The 16,713-nt window shown below is 34.9% G+C and overlaps 1 protein-coding gene across 7 annotated transcripts in view; it reads right to left on the minus strand.

Moving 5' to 3' along the window:
- The window catches only part of MESK2 (misexpression suppressor of KSR 2), a 502,743-nt gene that overhangs the window by 37,939 nt on the left and 448,091 nt on the right, over window positions 1-16,713 (minus strand). For all 7 annotated transcript variants that reach the window (XR_011333492.1, XM_069833388.1, XM_069833378.1 and 4 more), the window contains one exon: window positions 8,615-8,756. Coding sequence is in view for 6 of the 7 variants with exons in the window: in XM_069833388.1 (XP_069689489.1) it covers window positions 8,615-8,756 (142 nt within the window). In the remaining variant the exon portion in view is untranslated. The remainder of the gene's footprint in view (window positions 1-8,614; window positions 8,757-16,713) is intronic.

Raw genomic sequence — 16,713 nt, forward strand, 5'->3', positions numbered from 1 at the left:
TTTTATGATACCATAAAAGTGTATTTCGTCTTTCTTTGTCAGTTTCTTATCTTCTTCTTCTTCTTCTTCTTCTTCTTCTTCTTCTTCTTCTTCTTCAAGCATTAGATGATATTTCGATCTGCTGCGTCTCATTGGTCCGTACATCTTCTTTTTGGTCTTCCAACATTTAATTTTCCTTTCGGGTTGCAACTCAGAATCTTCTTGGGTATTATCCTAGATCATATATACCCAGATAGTTCGGCCTTATAGGCTTTGACGGTAACAACTTTTTTGTCAGGTTTACTATGCTGCCATCTAATTGTTACATAAGGAGTCACGTCATAATTCCCATTTGAATTGCATTAGCGACTGTACTGCCATCTCGTGTTCGTTTACGGCGGACAGGTAGCGATCCTGGCGGTTGTTCTCTTCAAAGTGCTGCCGATTTTAACATAGGGATGAGCTATCTGTTACATATATGATCTAGGGCAGCGTTTCTCAAACTATGGTCCGCGGACCACCTGTGGTCCTCGAAGTCTGCCCTTGTGGTCCTTCAAAAAAGATAAAAGAAAAAATAAAATTCGAAGGAATTGCGTATCACACTATAGCTTAAAATCTCAGAGTTTGGAAATGACACATGGCAATCGAATTTCGCTTTTTCTCACAATACAGATATTTTATGAAATTTATTACCCTACCCGTCTATCGAGTTTCCACTCTACTATCAGCAACAAAAGAGGGATTTAAAGCACTATATACGTGGTGCTTCTCGACATCTTTTCCCTGCACATCTGGTGCCGCGCCTGTAACCCGGCCAGGGACCACCCGAATTCATAACAGAGGACCAAAGTACCGAACTTTAATTTAATTTTAAAATATAAGTATACTGGTATTAAAATATGCTACGAAAGTGATAAATTTGCTTTCGAAGGGAACAAGAGTAAGATGGTCCGCGAAACTGTTCCGACTTTAAAAAGTGGTCCCCACTTCAAAAAAGTTTGAGAAACGCTGATCTAGAGTATTATTATACTCTTTATCCTTTCGACATGATCTTTCCATGCTATTCTATATTCCTCTACTTCTTCATTGAGTTCGTAGATTCCTAGAAGGTTCCAAATTCCATCGTTATGAAGTCTATCCCTTCTCATAACTCCCAGAAACCTTCTTAACAGTTTCATATCTACTGTCTGCATCCTGCCGCATATTTTTGTTTTTAAAGACCTGGTTTCACTGCCACATGGAACTGTCACATTTTTATAAAACTGAATATATATGTATCTCTTCTAACATTGCCCTCTAATATTCTTCTGAAATTCCACATATTTGCCAACATGAATGTCCACTATCAAATATCAACATCAATTTCGCAAATAAAAAATACAGAGCGACTCAGTTGTCGGCCAAGTCAGACAGTGAGTGAAAGACATTCAGATAGTCAGGCAGAATGACATCAGAATTCTCTACTACGCTGTATTACACAAGCACATAAAGGGAGTAACAAGATATGACACAGAGTATTCTTTGTTGTTCATTTTACTGCACATTATTTTTCCATTATTTCTACGTTCCCCAAGGCATGGTTACTGTTTCTTCTGTTAAGCCATGAACTCCGCATTATTTAATCACAAGCTTGAGCTACAGCCTTGAAAACATACCTTTGTTACAGTAATCACACAATACACTACGTAAGGAAAGAAAAAAAAAACTCTTCTCTCTGGTTTGAAGTCTCTAATTATAATTTAGCAAAGGAAGAAATGTAAACTTCTAGCGTCATTACAACCTTGCTCTGTTTAAATTAATGTTACCATGTAAGTTGAAAAAGTATGTAATGCTATTATATTATTAAAAATATTGTTTAGCATTCATGGAAAAGTTGCTTCTTCTAGTTCACTACTTTTTAATGAGTCAACTGCAATGTTACCTCATGCATAGAAGGAAATGGTATACATAGATGTAAGGTAAGGATTATAATAGCTACAACAACAATTTAAGGATAAACAGTAGCCTACATATTCACATCCATGATAATACACAATCCTCTTTTCCGAACTACAACCACATAAACTTTCTCTTAAAAACAATTTCTGGCACATCTTAGATCCAACAACATGAAAAAGAGAGTATACAGTGAAATAACGTTTTAAGAAGCGTCAACGTGACGACATATTCATTAAAACCAATTTTATATTCAAGCATTACTAAACTGTTCAGTACAATGGTATGTTCTGGTGTAACTAAATTTGTTATTAGTGTTAACCCTGTCCAGCATGGACCTGGAAGAATAGTAAGAATTCATTATGAACCTTATTCTTAGAAATTTCAAAGGCATGTTGGGTCCGATAAGTATAATATAAGTAATTTCAAAGGAATATTGGGTCCGATAAGTATAATATAAGTAATTTCAAAGGCATGTTGGGTCCGATAAGTATAATATAAGTAATTTCAAAGGCATGTTGGGTACGATAAGTATAATATAAGTAATTTCAAAGGCATGTTGGGTCCGATAAGTATAATATAAGTAATTTCAAAGGCATGTTGGGTCCGATAAGTATAATATAAATAATTTCAAAGGCATGTTGGGTCCGATAAGTATAATATAAGTATTTCAAAGGCATGTTGGGTCCGATAAGTATAATATAAGTATTGATAAGTAATTTTACGGTAATAAACCCATTTTGATACTTATTCTTAGAATTAAAATTAAATGATAGAGTGTTTTGCATATTATATTATCAGTGCTTAAGTTGCTGTTATTTGCAATGTGTACACATTTGATCTTCCTGCCATGGTAGAATGATGTTCATTGAGACTTTTCAATATTTCCAAGGGAATAAAAATTGGTACGATGATAAACTATATTCCACATACCTACGTTATATTTCTATTTTTAAATCCATACATTATAGCAATTTTCCGCTTTTTTCTTTCCTACATTTACCTATTACCTGGCACAGCGACGTCAATAAACCTGACGTTATTGTCTTGCATCATGAAGTCTGGCTTCATTTTTTTCCCCTCGAAGGGATGAAAATCCTGCGATGTTATGCTGACATTATTTATATCTGGTATGATAGGTTTTGGATAATGACGCTACCATAATCATCTACTATTTCTGCCTTTTTATATGTAACATCTTTATCCGATTTTATTGTGACAACGTTTTTTAGTTCGTGTTCGGATTTTAGCTGATAGTATTGTTTGGGTTTTATGTTTTTTTTTAACATTATTGATAAGGGCGCGAATAGCCATAGTTGTTGACGCGCCCTTTTTAAACTCTAATATCTATCTATGTATGTGTAACATAATTTGCTAACTTACATACAAGTCGTTCGCGGTGACCTATTGGATATTATCCTTACCTCTGCATCTAAGTACCAGGAGTTCGAGTCCAGTTGAAAGCGGAGATTTTTAGGCTGAAAAATTTGTAGGTGCGATTTCAATCTGATACGAAAGTAAACGCGTTGACCCCAAGTAATAGATTTACTGTATATGAAATAATCTATTCTTCATGAAAAAATAAATAAAAATAACATTCATCTTCACTATCAACATTAGCATATTATTATTATTATTATTATTATTATTATTATTATTATTATTATTTCACGCTGTTCCGACTTCAGTTTGTCATAGCTGATCACAAGCAACAGTTTTCCTCTTACCTAACACAAGACAGTTTGAAAAGTTATTTCGTACGTCTTGGACTGTTCATTCTATTTAAACGATTTCCCATTCGATGCGTTATTCTCTTGTCTTGTTTTGTATAGGAAATATTTTTAATTCCTCTATGATACGTTTCTCGCTTCTGCTTTAATTGTTTACAAACCATCTAGTAAGAGTGCGTCATAAATTGTAGACGAAGTAAGGCCTACAAGACTGAGATCTTCTATTGTGACCAGTTAAAATTTTACTGCACTCAGAAATGTGTCTAATCTAGAGATTAAGCAGACCTGCAGGCAAGAAGTGATAACTCAACCAAAACATTTATCTATCAAGAAAACCGTAACTTGTTGGAAAACTTTACTTACCGGTAATCCGAAACATATACATGGCTATTCAAAAAGAAAGAGCAGATTTCAAATATTTATTTTTAACGTAGTATTAACACTAGAAGCATTTACCGCACACCAATGGATAGAGGAAGGTTCAATTTTTTTTTAACGTTTGATTACACGCGATGCTCGATCCGGGGCCATAAGCAAAGCGGAAACAGGAACGGCCTGTCCGCCGCAGTTACTCGCCAGTCCGAATTTGAGGGACTGAAAATTCTTGCGTAGTCGTCGAACATGCAAGAACTCATTATATTCCCACCACGCAAGAACTCACCGAAGGTGAACGTTTTTTGCGCCTTTTCTGTAAAGAAAGTTTATGAACTTTTTGTTTTAGTGGAGCATTATCCGAACGACACCATTCCGAGGCGTTGGATTGGAAGAGGTGGAGAAGATCGTGTTCATCGTGTGTGGCCGCCCAGGTCCCCCGACCTTACCCCCTGTGATTTTTATCTGTGGGGTACATAAAAGACAGGGTGTTTGTACCACACCTCCCTGCTACTCTTCAAGATCTACGACATCGAATTGTTGAAGCTGAGAATTCCATAACTAGGGACCAGTTGATTCTTGTGTGGCAAGAAATGGACCACCGTTTTGATGTTTGTCGCGCAACACATGATGCGCATGTTGAGTGCTTGCAACCTCATGGACTATAAAACTTTAAACTTTTCTCTAACCAATGGTGTGCGGCGAGTGTTTCTACTGTTTATAGTTTGTTTAAAATAAATATTTGAAATCTGCTCTTTCTTTTTGAATAACCCTGTATATAGGCTCCAAATGTACAACCAAAACATCTTATATCAGTACTTGTAACCTACATTTGAAATAAAATATAATAATTTCAATATTCAAATAATATTTTTATAATTATTATATTTCACTGTATGTTAGCGAGTTAAATAGATGGAACATAATTTTTGGAGAGGTTTCGTATTCACATTCCAATATACACGAAAGAACGAGAGGAATATAAGGGACCATAGTTAATTCAATTAATAATATAAGATATAAATATAACAGATTAATGTATCCAAAATTTACTAATGTTCAAAACTAATAATGGTATCTACTAATCTACTGCAAGGGACATGCAAAGTTTACGATATGTCAACCACGTTCAATTCTAGATGGGGGGGTGTATAATAAGGACACTGCCAGAATTGAGACAATTGAGACAGGATAAAGTAGTTATTCTTAATTAAACCGCTCTATCCTCCTGAGTCCTGGTCATTTGTTGTTTTATTTTTAAAGTTCAATATAATTCTACACTTAAAAAAAAAAGTCACTGACAGGAGAAAAAAATGCTGAAAAAATTCTGCAGGTTACATTTGGGGCACAAATGCAGGTATATCATACTATACTTCGGGTCTCTGCACATACATCTTATATCATAATCATGTATGAAGTACAGTATAGTATACTATAATCTCAGGACGCAGAAGGCTATATAAAACCAAAATGTTTTCAATCGTTTCCAAAATAGCAACTATATTTTCATTTTGTACTTTTATCCTTACATGCGTTTCTATATATCCCCATCTAAATTTTATTCTAAACCAATCATGAAAGATTCTGGCAGCATCCGTGTTCATACCTTAATAATGATGAGAGTTCTATCCTCATTAGGGCTCCATAAATTAAATTTAAAATTGCTTCTGTTTATCATAAAATCAAACATATTTTAATAGCTACTTAGCTGAAATATGTCACATGTTTAAAGGATCCATTCTAGAAATATTTTACAGATTCTTTTTCCTTAGTGCAAGTAGTTTTCTAAATTCATTCGTACGCACAGTATACGTTACAGACTACAGAGTACGTAACTTCTTTTAGCATACATTATGCAAGTTACGTAACAGCTTTGTTGTATTTCTCTTCACGGTCATATTTCGTGATAAGTATCCAATAAACATAGTCTTTTCCGATTACATCTATGCTTGTGAAAATAAAAAAAAGGAGTGTAAAGCATTGTCAGGAAACAGTAGATGTAGTTTTTACCTTCTCATTATATGAAGTATTGGGTCATTCAAAAGTCACTTCAAAATTTAAAGCGTTGTGGATATTATAATATTTGCGGTAAAAAGAAAAAAAGAAAGAAAAAAAAAAGAAGAAAGGAGAGAAAAACATCACTCTCTTGGACAGACAATGAAGTTTCCATTTGTTACTTTTTCAAGACATGGTTATATCATTAAATAATGTTAGGGAACAGATGGCCCAATGCTTTTATGAAAGCAATATTAGTCTTTCTCAAGATCTAAGAAAATTTAGAACACGTGCCAATAATTTAAGAGAAGACCCATGTTTCACTTGGAATTACGGGGATTTAAGCACGAGGTTTGTGGAAACTGGTTCTGTTGATGATAAGAAGAAATCTGGAAGACCAAAGGTAATTTGTGATGTTACTGTTGTTGCAGTGCTTCAGACAAGTAACGAAATAATTATAAATAATTATTATGGAATTAGTAGTGCTAGTCAAGTGTCCAGGCATATTTAAATGAGTTATAGTACAGTTTGGAAAATTCTAAGAAAACATCAAGATTTGTACCTATGTAAACTAAAACTAGTATTTGCATTCAAAGTGACAAGCAGAAAACATAATATGATTCCGCTTTACTTGTGCTAGCAGAATTTAAATTTAATAGACTAATTGTTGGAAGTTTTCTGCATGGATGAAGCACACTCAGTGCGCAGAAACCAGCGGGCGTGACTGTCTCGCGCAGATGACGTATGTTCCCGTTCCCAGCATGCTCTCGAACCTACTGCAGGGGGGTAAGAGGGGTATAGCATGCGAACCATGAAAAGTCCGAGCTGAGTTTTGCTTGTAGGATACCTATAACACACGTAATTGCGGGATTTTATCTGAAATTGACCCCCCAAGTTTTAATTAAAAAAGATTTTCATCATCTGAAAGTCACAATATGGTGTGGCTTCACTTCGCGATCCGTCATTGATCCAGATTCCTCGAAGAAAACAACAATGGAATAACAGAGACTGCCAGAGTAAACGTAGAGCACTATTACAGTATACTACATAGCTTCGTTAACTACAGATTGAGGAACCACGAGATACAAGATGGCGCACCGCCCCACATCTACATCCATGCAAAACAATTAATTAAACGGATCTTTGGCGATCGTATCATCAGCAAGAGCTTTACAATAATATGGCCTCTACAGTCTCCAGATTTAAATCCGGCCGACATCTGGTTGTGTCGTTACCTTAACGAACGAGTTTTCACAGCGCACCCAATAAACCTACAGCAACTGAAAGATGCTGTCTCGTAAGCAATTGGGAATATTCCAAGACACTGTCTCCAAAATGCTATGCACGGTGACGCAGAAAGAATGGTGTTTATTGAACAAGGGAACGGCGGACATAGGCCTATTGTATTATAAAAACAAAACCCCATTGTTCTTCCAACAGAGAGATGATTTTTGTTAGTTTTCTACATCACATTTATCATATTTTTAACGTTTTGAAGTGTGAAGTGACTTTTGAAGACGAAGTACTATGATGATGCAAAAATTGACTACGAGGTTTTGGCTCATATTTTCGCGAGGTTCTCAGACTTCCCAGCAGAATTTAATATATATTTTTTTCAATTAAAGATTCTAATTATTCTGGAGTAACCGGACAGCGTCTGTAACAATTAAATGACCTCTAAGCTTTCGCGTGTTAGTCACAGAGTACAATGCTGTAAGTTAATTGAGGATTAAAATATCTGAATTGCATGTAATACAGTAGGTTTACAGTAAATTCGTCTTTGGACATTAAAGATAATTACAGTATATGACTGTATGCTTGCACAATGCGTCTGTAATGTTCTGTAACTGTTTAGCTGTTCACCTGAATCTCACATTATTTTTCAGAATGGAAGTCCAACTTCTTTGTTGAGAAGCCGTCATTTGACCTAAGTACAGTTGAGCCTTCCAGGAGTTACACGGTTATTCGTTAATCGAAAGTGAAATGGAAGATAAGGAAAAAGGCAGAAGTGAATTAAAAATAGTAATTACTCTATACAGTAGGTACTTTTTTTAGCAGACAAGGCCGCAAGGAAAAAAATACGAGAATAAAATCATGAACCATAAAGAAGTAAAAGCAAAGTGTAAGCAATTTGTCGCAGCAGAGTGTCCTTCATACGCTCTCGTTTACCAACACTCTCACACTCCAAAGCATTGGCATAATATTATAATTCATTGTTTCACATGACAACTGCTTTAATTTACAATATAAAATTAAAGAAAACTGAACTTTTTGCGACCATATTAATGCAAATGTTTCACATCACGTTGATTCTACTGCTTTGCATTACTATGTATTATCAAATTTTAGAAACCTATGGGAATGGCAAATAATACGCACTAAAATAATTTCGACACAATTTAACATTTTAAATTCTATAAGGTGTTTCAGAATAAGTATTCCTAATTTTCGACGATGATGTATACTGTAGTCTTTTCCTGTTGATCAACCTTCATATTTTTCATTTTAATTGTGGCTAGACCAGGCTTGAGATGACAAAAGAGATTATAAATGTTTCTCTTCTCTGTTCGTCGTTTACAGTTAAGTGAAATGTAATACCATACCTTCTCGGGATGAGCGAAGGCAAACCTGGCCAGCACGTTGCCGCCGGCGCCTACGCCGAAGCCGATGAAGTTCTTGAGCAGGAAGTGAGACATGACGAAGTTGATCTGTTCCGCCAGTTCGTCCATCGTGGGGTAAAGGTAACTGTGGACAAGAATAATATGACAGTCAGTGCGCACTGTATAGCTGCTCGAATTTTATTTATCTAATCTGTTTACCTATCTATTAAACGTTTCAAAACTCTCTTTTGGATTTGTCTTACGCCCAGTGTTGATATTTTAATTCTAGTATTAGCCATCATACGATGATGTGAGGGCGGCAGGACGTCGGGGTAATATGCTCAGGTCCATAAAATATAAGCCGTCAATTAAGCCCGAATAATTTCTCGTTTGATAGAAAAAAAAAAACTCTTCATTAATTGAAGTTGCCTGCCTAACATCCCAGAGACCGTAAGATATCCAGAAAAAAAAAGTATAAAAATGCAACTTTAAAAAAAGGAAACACAATAGGCAACCTAGGCAACAAGATTTGAAAGATATAATTAAAAACCGTAAAAAGATTTCAAGTATACAATTTAAAAAAAAATCATAAGTATAATATACATGATTATGTAACATTATTAACAAATCGCATAGGAGCTTATTACATTAGTATACAAGAGACAATCAATAAGTTTCCGGACTGCTCTGATTGTAAGCAACACACGATACATAGAAAACAGGGAAGTTATCAAGAACCAGAGAAACGCCTGGATCTATATTAAAAATACATCACTTGAAAGGCAGAGAAGAAGCCTAGCCATAAGGCGTACATGGAGAGAGTCCAGGAAAGATAGCAATAGGTCCTTGACATGTTTACACAAAATCATGTGTAGAAGCTCAGTTCTTTAAGACAATCTGATGCTGTTTGATAGACTGTCTGATCAGACATTGAAGCAATGATCTTCAGTGGCACGCACATGTACGTTTAACGGTAAAATGAATACAAGTATAGTTAGGAAATATATTGATTGCACGTTGTATCATTGATTTTCTAGTAAACTCGCTAGTATAATAATAATAATAATAATAATAATAATAATAATAATAATAATGATAATAATAATAATAATAATAATAATAATAATAATAATAATAATAATAAAATTTCCTACGAGTAGAAAAACAGTAGGCTACACCCATTTTCTTACACGTAAAACAAAGCAATATAATAATTATCACATTAAGTGAAGGTCTGTTGGATCATCCGTGATCATATTCTTATTGAACTCTTACTATCATGCAATCTCAAAAGCCAATTTTCTAAATCATGTTTGTTTCTGTGACAGATTTACAATACACGCCAATAACTTCCAAATCAAACAAACATCTCAAGGGCAAGCTTGAGGACACAAGAAATGAGCGATACCAGAGACGTCACTGGGAGAGGGCAAGACTTTTTAGGGGCCTTATGTAGGGTATATTGCATGGCGTACTCCCTCAACTTGACCGCTGAAGTAAACTTGATCACAAAACAATAAAAGGTTTAGACCATATCAGATACACTGAACATATTTTTAAAGTTAATTATTTTTCTCTCTATTTTTATAGTATTTTTCTATCGTTTTAAGCGACAAACAGGGATAATATTACGTTTTATTATTTTTGTTTCATGTAAAGTTTACTCCACTTTGCAGCATATTTCAGGTTTCCACAGTTACAGACTTACAGTAGGCCTAGATTTAACTTCTTATTCTATTCACACGATACATAATTTGCTTGCACTTGCTGTTAATATGATAAAAGTGCGAACAAATGAATATACACAATTCTAATGATAAATACATTTAATTTCAATTAACAAACAGATATTTTACTTTTATTTACAATAGTCAACAACCACTAATGTAGCAAATGGTAACGTCCTGGTTTCATTTGAGTAAAATCCTTAACCAGATCGTCTTTTATTTCTTAAGCGTTTATAAAAGTTGAATATTTTAATATTAAAAGTATAATTTTCACATTTTTTCCTTTAGTAGTACTAATAAATTAATTTTTTAAACCTTAAACTCAGGGGAGGTTGCCCCCTACTCTCTCTAAATGATGCCTCAGAGATATTTTTCAATAACGTCTGGGAACAGAAAATAAATAACAGTGTGTGTGTGTGTGTGGGAAATGTTACGAAGACGACATATACTTTCTCGTAAGTTTTGCGCGTCCTGTAAATATTTAGTTATTTTATCATGCTCTAAATGATAGTACCATTTATTTTCTTGGACTATTATTCAAACAGTGTACACAGCTTATTGCGCACTCAAGTAAGAAGACAATTCACATAACATAGCTAGTATTTTTATGATGCAGTCATTTAGAATACCATTCTTCTATTTATTAAAATCGACATTCAACATTCATTTTTGTGTTAAAATACATACAATCGTTGAGCTGTTTGGACTTTTCCATTACTAATTTTCAAAATTATAGCACAACGTTTCGAAGAGTGGATCTCTCTTCGTCGTCAGGTGAAAATCTACTGTGGGGATCGTTACAAACAGCCAGTCAGTCAGACAGATTAGTTGTTTGTAACGATCCCCACAGTAGGCGATTTCAAAGAACGATAAAATCTTAGCATGGCTTTCAACCTGGAGGGAAATAAAAGCTGGGAGGCCTAGTCCTAATAGTGTGCCCCAGGCAAATTTTTCCTGCCGACGCGACGTTGAATAGCCTCTGCATTGAAAAGCATCGTTAAATTCGTTAAATACTAGTCCTATTTGAAGGGTTCAGAACCACAGTGTGCCAAGCGCCATTTACTAAAACCGTAGAAAAAAAAGGGTTAAAATTAAGTTATTACTATAATTCAATGGAAACATATAGCAAGTAATATAAAGTATGCACATTAAAACTAAATGATATGTCAATCTTCATTAAACTATGGTATTCACTTAACTTTAACCCTTGCTTTCTCCGTTTTTAATAAATGGCACTTGGCCCACTATCTCTCTGAACCCTTCATTTATTCTATTACCACTCCCCATACTCCTGCTACTACTAGAAGAAAGATGGGCTAGTGGATGTAACTAGCGAGTTGTATAATTAATTTAGAAGAAAACTCAGGGGATGATAATCAGGCAATTTCTGATATGAAAAAGCAGCAATAGAAATAATCAGAAGAAAAAGTTCTTCTTTTTTTTTCCGCCACTGACATTTCAACGCTTCTTAGTCTCCAGGAAAAACAGAACAGTTTCTTTTGGAACACACTGTACGAGCTTACGTAAAACTCTTTCAGATCCTAGAACTGAGACATAACACCGTTAAGACAGAACGGCGGAATCTAATTTCTTGCTGTGGTAAGTCATCGTCGCTGTGCAACTCGAGTCCGACGGAACGCTCTGCGATGCGGTAATGAGAGGCAGTTCCGCATAAATCCATTCCTCACGATAAAGTAGACAATACAGACGCTTATATTCGCAGCTAGAAATGTTTAGCATTTAATCCGATGCACAGACGTAATGCGATTGAAACAGTTTCACTCTACTGAGGCATTCTGCGTCATATGCAAATTAAACAGAACGAACAGAAGAAGAAAAAAAAATAATGACACACTGGATGCAAAGTTTCTCTCTTTTAAATAACAATAAAAGCACTGAAGTGCAGTATAAAGTCTTTATTTTAGTACCTAGTCTCGACATTGCTCACAATGACTTGGTGGTATGAATTTCTATAGTCTCGTTTGTTATTTCAAACAATGTATTTTCCATACTTTATTTTTAATTGTTTATTTACGACGCTTTATCAACTGCTATCATTATATAGCGTCTGTGTGAGATGAAGCTGATAATGCCGACGAAACGAGTCCAGGCTCTTAATGGGTTGAGGGAAAACCCCGGAAAAACCTCAACCAGGTAACTTGTCCCATCCAGGCTTTCAACCTATATGCGGAAAGAAATAAACGAGCGTTGAGTGACTTACGCCCATTTTGGAATAGACATCGACGCACTTGAACTGCCAACATAGAAAACAAAAAATCATTACCTTTTCAAGAGCGCCACACTCAATCGCTTTCGCCTTCATATTGACGAGGATAATAAACGCCTAAACTAATCTAACCTAACCTCTCACTAAAATCCTAAACTAACCTAATCTAACCTGTCACAGATTTGCCTATACACGGCATAACAAAACCCTAAACTACCGTAACCTAACTTGTCACAGATTACGTAAGACAGGCCTGCAGAACTCGTAAGCAGGGGAAATATGACGTCAGCCTCACTCCACTTCTATTGGGGGATGATCGACTTCCGCGTAGAGTCGTTTACATTCTCTGCCCTGCAAAGGTCCATCAGTGGCGGCATATAATTTTAAAAAAGGATTGTAATAAATTCATTGTATTTATAATGTTTTAATCTCGTTTCAAGGTTTACAATTATGCTAGATTTCCTGTCGGTAGTTTCTTTGAGATTTTTTTGCACCTAACCTGCTTTAGATTTTCGAAAACTTTCCTCTTATCATCACCTACGGAAACATAAATTTAGAGCATTTAAGTAATGAACCTTGAAAGTCACTATTAATTTCAATTCAAAATGAACACAACGAGTGACGTCCTTAATTTAACAGTATATAAATAAATAATAATTCATATACAGTTCGTAATAATGAATTTACCCGAAAATTTGTACATTCCATAATTCTTAATATGGGCTGTGTTGAAATGTGGTTTAATATTTAAATTACATACGAGTAGAAATAAATTGGATGGGGCACAGTAAACAATCAATTCTTCTGTCTTCAACAACAAAATATTCATATTCCCATTTCCTTTGAAAGTAGTATTTCTTCACGGGTTTAGATTTTGCCATGTTCCAGTTCTCTTTAAACTGCAGTACGCCTATTGTGTATTTATTTATTTGGCTGGAGTGCGTTACAATGTTGAATGACAGCATTGACATCCGGTCATATAGCTATCACACACTTATCAACGTACAAATTATCGTCCTATTAATAGTAAAACCAGTTAAGACCAGTGAAGCAAGTTTTGTAAAAACAGGAATGAAAACTTTATTAATGCATGAAAAATCATAATAAATTATTCAAATAAAGTAATTGGTTTGTTACCTGCATGCAATATTTCGGACTTATTTCATTTTAGTAGAATACAGAGCACGAAAGACAAGTCGGGGACTGTACTTAATTTATTTTACACAAAAGTGGACTTAATCGGCTTTACTAGTAATACGACGATATATAGGCTACATAGGTAGACCTTCTTACATTATATGCACACATACATTTTAAATTTTATTTTACATATCTCTTAACTTATTTATTTAACTCATTCATTTTTCTCTTACTTTCTAAAGTTATGTTCCTACGGATTTTTTATACCTGCCGCCGCGAGAATGAATGTTGATTAAGCCGAGCGTAACTAGAACGCCATGACCGCACTGGTAGAAAAGGTGGGTGGGTAAGAAGGGGTAGTAAAGCAGTCGCTCTGAGGAGCTACAGTTTTGCAGGTCTGACGTAAGACATAATAAAAGTCTAAACTACACACTGAGGTAAGAAAATGGCCGAATTTCTACTCCGCTGGAATATTGCAAACTAGAGCGAAACATTCGTATTGTCTCGTAAGTTATGTTGGTACGACATGTAAGACGGCTGAAGATGCATATCCACAATAGGAAAAGAAGTCACTCAACGCTCGTTTAACCAAAATAATCTTTCATTCCAGTCTCTGTGAAAAAAAACATTTATGTAAGTGTCGTTTTGGAATAACATTTTTAAAGAATTCTGATTTATAAGCACACCTCTACAGCAATTTCCATATTCCGACAAGCGTCGTCCCTGTTAAAATGAAATCAATGACCCTCGTACGTCTCCATGGATTTGTGCAAATTGGCATCATTAGTCAGTTTTCGTTAACGTTCTGGCGATGCCAGAAATGTCTTGTTTTCACAATGAGTCACGACAACTTCTTTTAATACATCATTGCTGTCGTACTGAGCAACAAGGAATGAGCCCAGCATGTGATTAGCAAGTCAATGATGCGGCTCCCGTGAATTAAGTTAGTCTGCCTGCGTGAATCAGGTCTGCACCCACTTGTCACTAGCGCGGTGAGACAAGAGAAAATCACGTACAATATCGGTTCGACGTGTTCAGTCGTCTCCCTGCAACCACTGCAAATTTCAGCCATTTCGAAAGTACAGGAGGTATGATAATGGGATTTTCACCTATACGAGAACATGACTCGCGACTCGATGTCGCTTCATGGAGATAATGAATACCTACATTAGTGTTTATCTAGTGTTGCTTCATTACATATATTTAAATAAATTATTTAAAACTAGCCGTACCCGTGCGCTCCGCTGCACCCGTTAGAAATAAATATAAAGTAATTACATACTTAAAATAGGACATATGATCCAGGGAACATTCGTGTTTGATAGAAGGATAAATCGTTTAATATGTTACTTAATTTAAATTGTATTTAAATAATTACAATGCGGTCATTTTGGTCCAGAGAGCAATCATTTGTTGCAATGATAATTCCTTTAACACGTTTCTTAATTGTTATTACATGCAACCATAGTTTAATGAAGATTGACATCATTTAGTTTTAATGTGTATACTTTATATTACTTGCTATATGTTTCCATTGAATTATGGTAATAACTTAATTTTAACCCTTGTTTTCTACGTCTTCAGTAAATGGCGCTTGGCCCATCATGGTTCTGAACCCTTCAAATAACTTAAAGAGTGATAGGCCCTACAGCATAAACAGTGATATGTAATTATATTTCTTTCTTTCGAAAATGTAAGAATTCACGATCTCCTATGTACCATTACCATGGAATGAATAAATGTGTCTTTATTCCTACTCAAAAATTTTATATTTTGCACGTAGGAGTTACTGCAGGAACAACAACGCTATAATCTGAGGCGGCGGTGAAAATGTATTGTATTGTTATTTTAAAAGTCTTGTATATCCTTAAATATCAGTCCTATCAAAATTTTGCATAGAATAAAACTTATCGGTAATCATTTTTAAAGAAACTTTTTTATGTAAGATGTTTCATTAAAATTAATAATAAGGGAGATATTTCGATTTATTTAATTCAGGCCCCTTATAATCCCCTTTTAAATAAAGTATTTTGAATGCCATATAGCTTAAAATCTAAATTACAACGAACTTAATTTATACTCAAATTTTCATATAAATCGGTTCAGCCATTATCGCGTGAAAAGGTAACAAACATCCAGACAGACAGACAGACAGACAGACAGACATACAAATAACAATTTCAGTAGGATTAATTATACATTTTGACACCAATTATTTTTGGAAAATCGAAAATTACTAGAAAAATTTCGGTTACAGATTTATTATTATTATAGATGTGAATTAATTAAAAGAACGCAACAAAAATACTACGTTCAGCGATAAAATTATAAATGCAATATTATTTTACATAAATCATATACTAACTGTACAAAGCTCTTCTTTTAAATATTTGGGCCACCAGAAATCTTGTTAATCTAAATAAATATTATAACTAGAGACAGGATTTCCATGCACTATCAAATAGTAAAATATCCATGCATCCATGCACTATCAAATGGCCAAATATGCACAATGAAGAAAAAAACACTGAAAATATGCACTATCAAAATTGAAACTTACATTTTATTTTAGAATGGTACAATGTACTACTAACAGTTTTTTTTTTTAAATTTCTAAGATATTCTTTTCCCTTGATCCACTGTGCCACAAGACCTCTTCTCGAACATTTAATCGGGGGCATTACAACGGTTCACAGATCACCACAGAACACACCGTCGCCATTTTCATTTTACGATGTCTTGGCACCATTGTTTTTATTATGAAAAAATTATAATAAATGTTGATAAGACTAAATAATATGTACTTACTTACTGGCTTTTAAGGAACCCGGAGGTTCATTGCCGCCCTCACATAAGCCCGCCATTGGTCCCTATCTTGAGCAAGATTAATCCAGTCTCTACCATCATATCCCACCTCCCTCAAATCCATTTTAATATTATCTTCCCATCTACGTCTCGCCCTCCCTAAAGGTCTTTTTCCCCTCCGGCCTCCCAACTAACACTCTATA

Source organism: Periplaneta americana, chromosome 1, assembly GCF_040183065.1.
Source record: "Periplaneta americana isolate PAMFEO1 chromosome 1, P.americana_PAMFEO1_priV1, whole genome shotgun sequence".
In the NCBI taxonomy this organism is placed as follows: Eukaryota; Metazoa; Arthropoda; class Insecta; order Blattodea; family Blattidae; genus Periplaneta; species Periplaneta americana.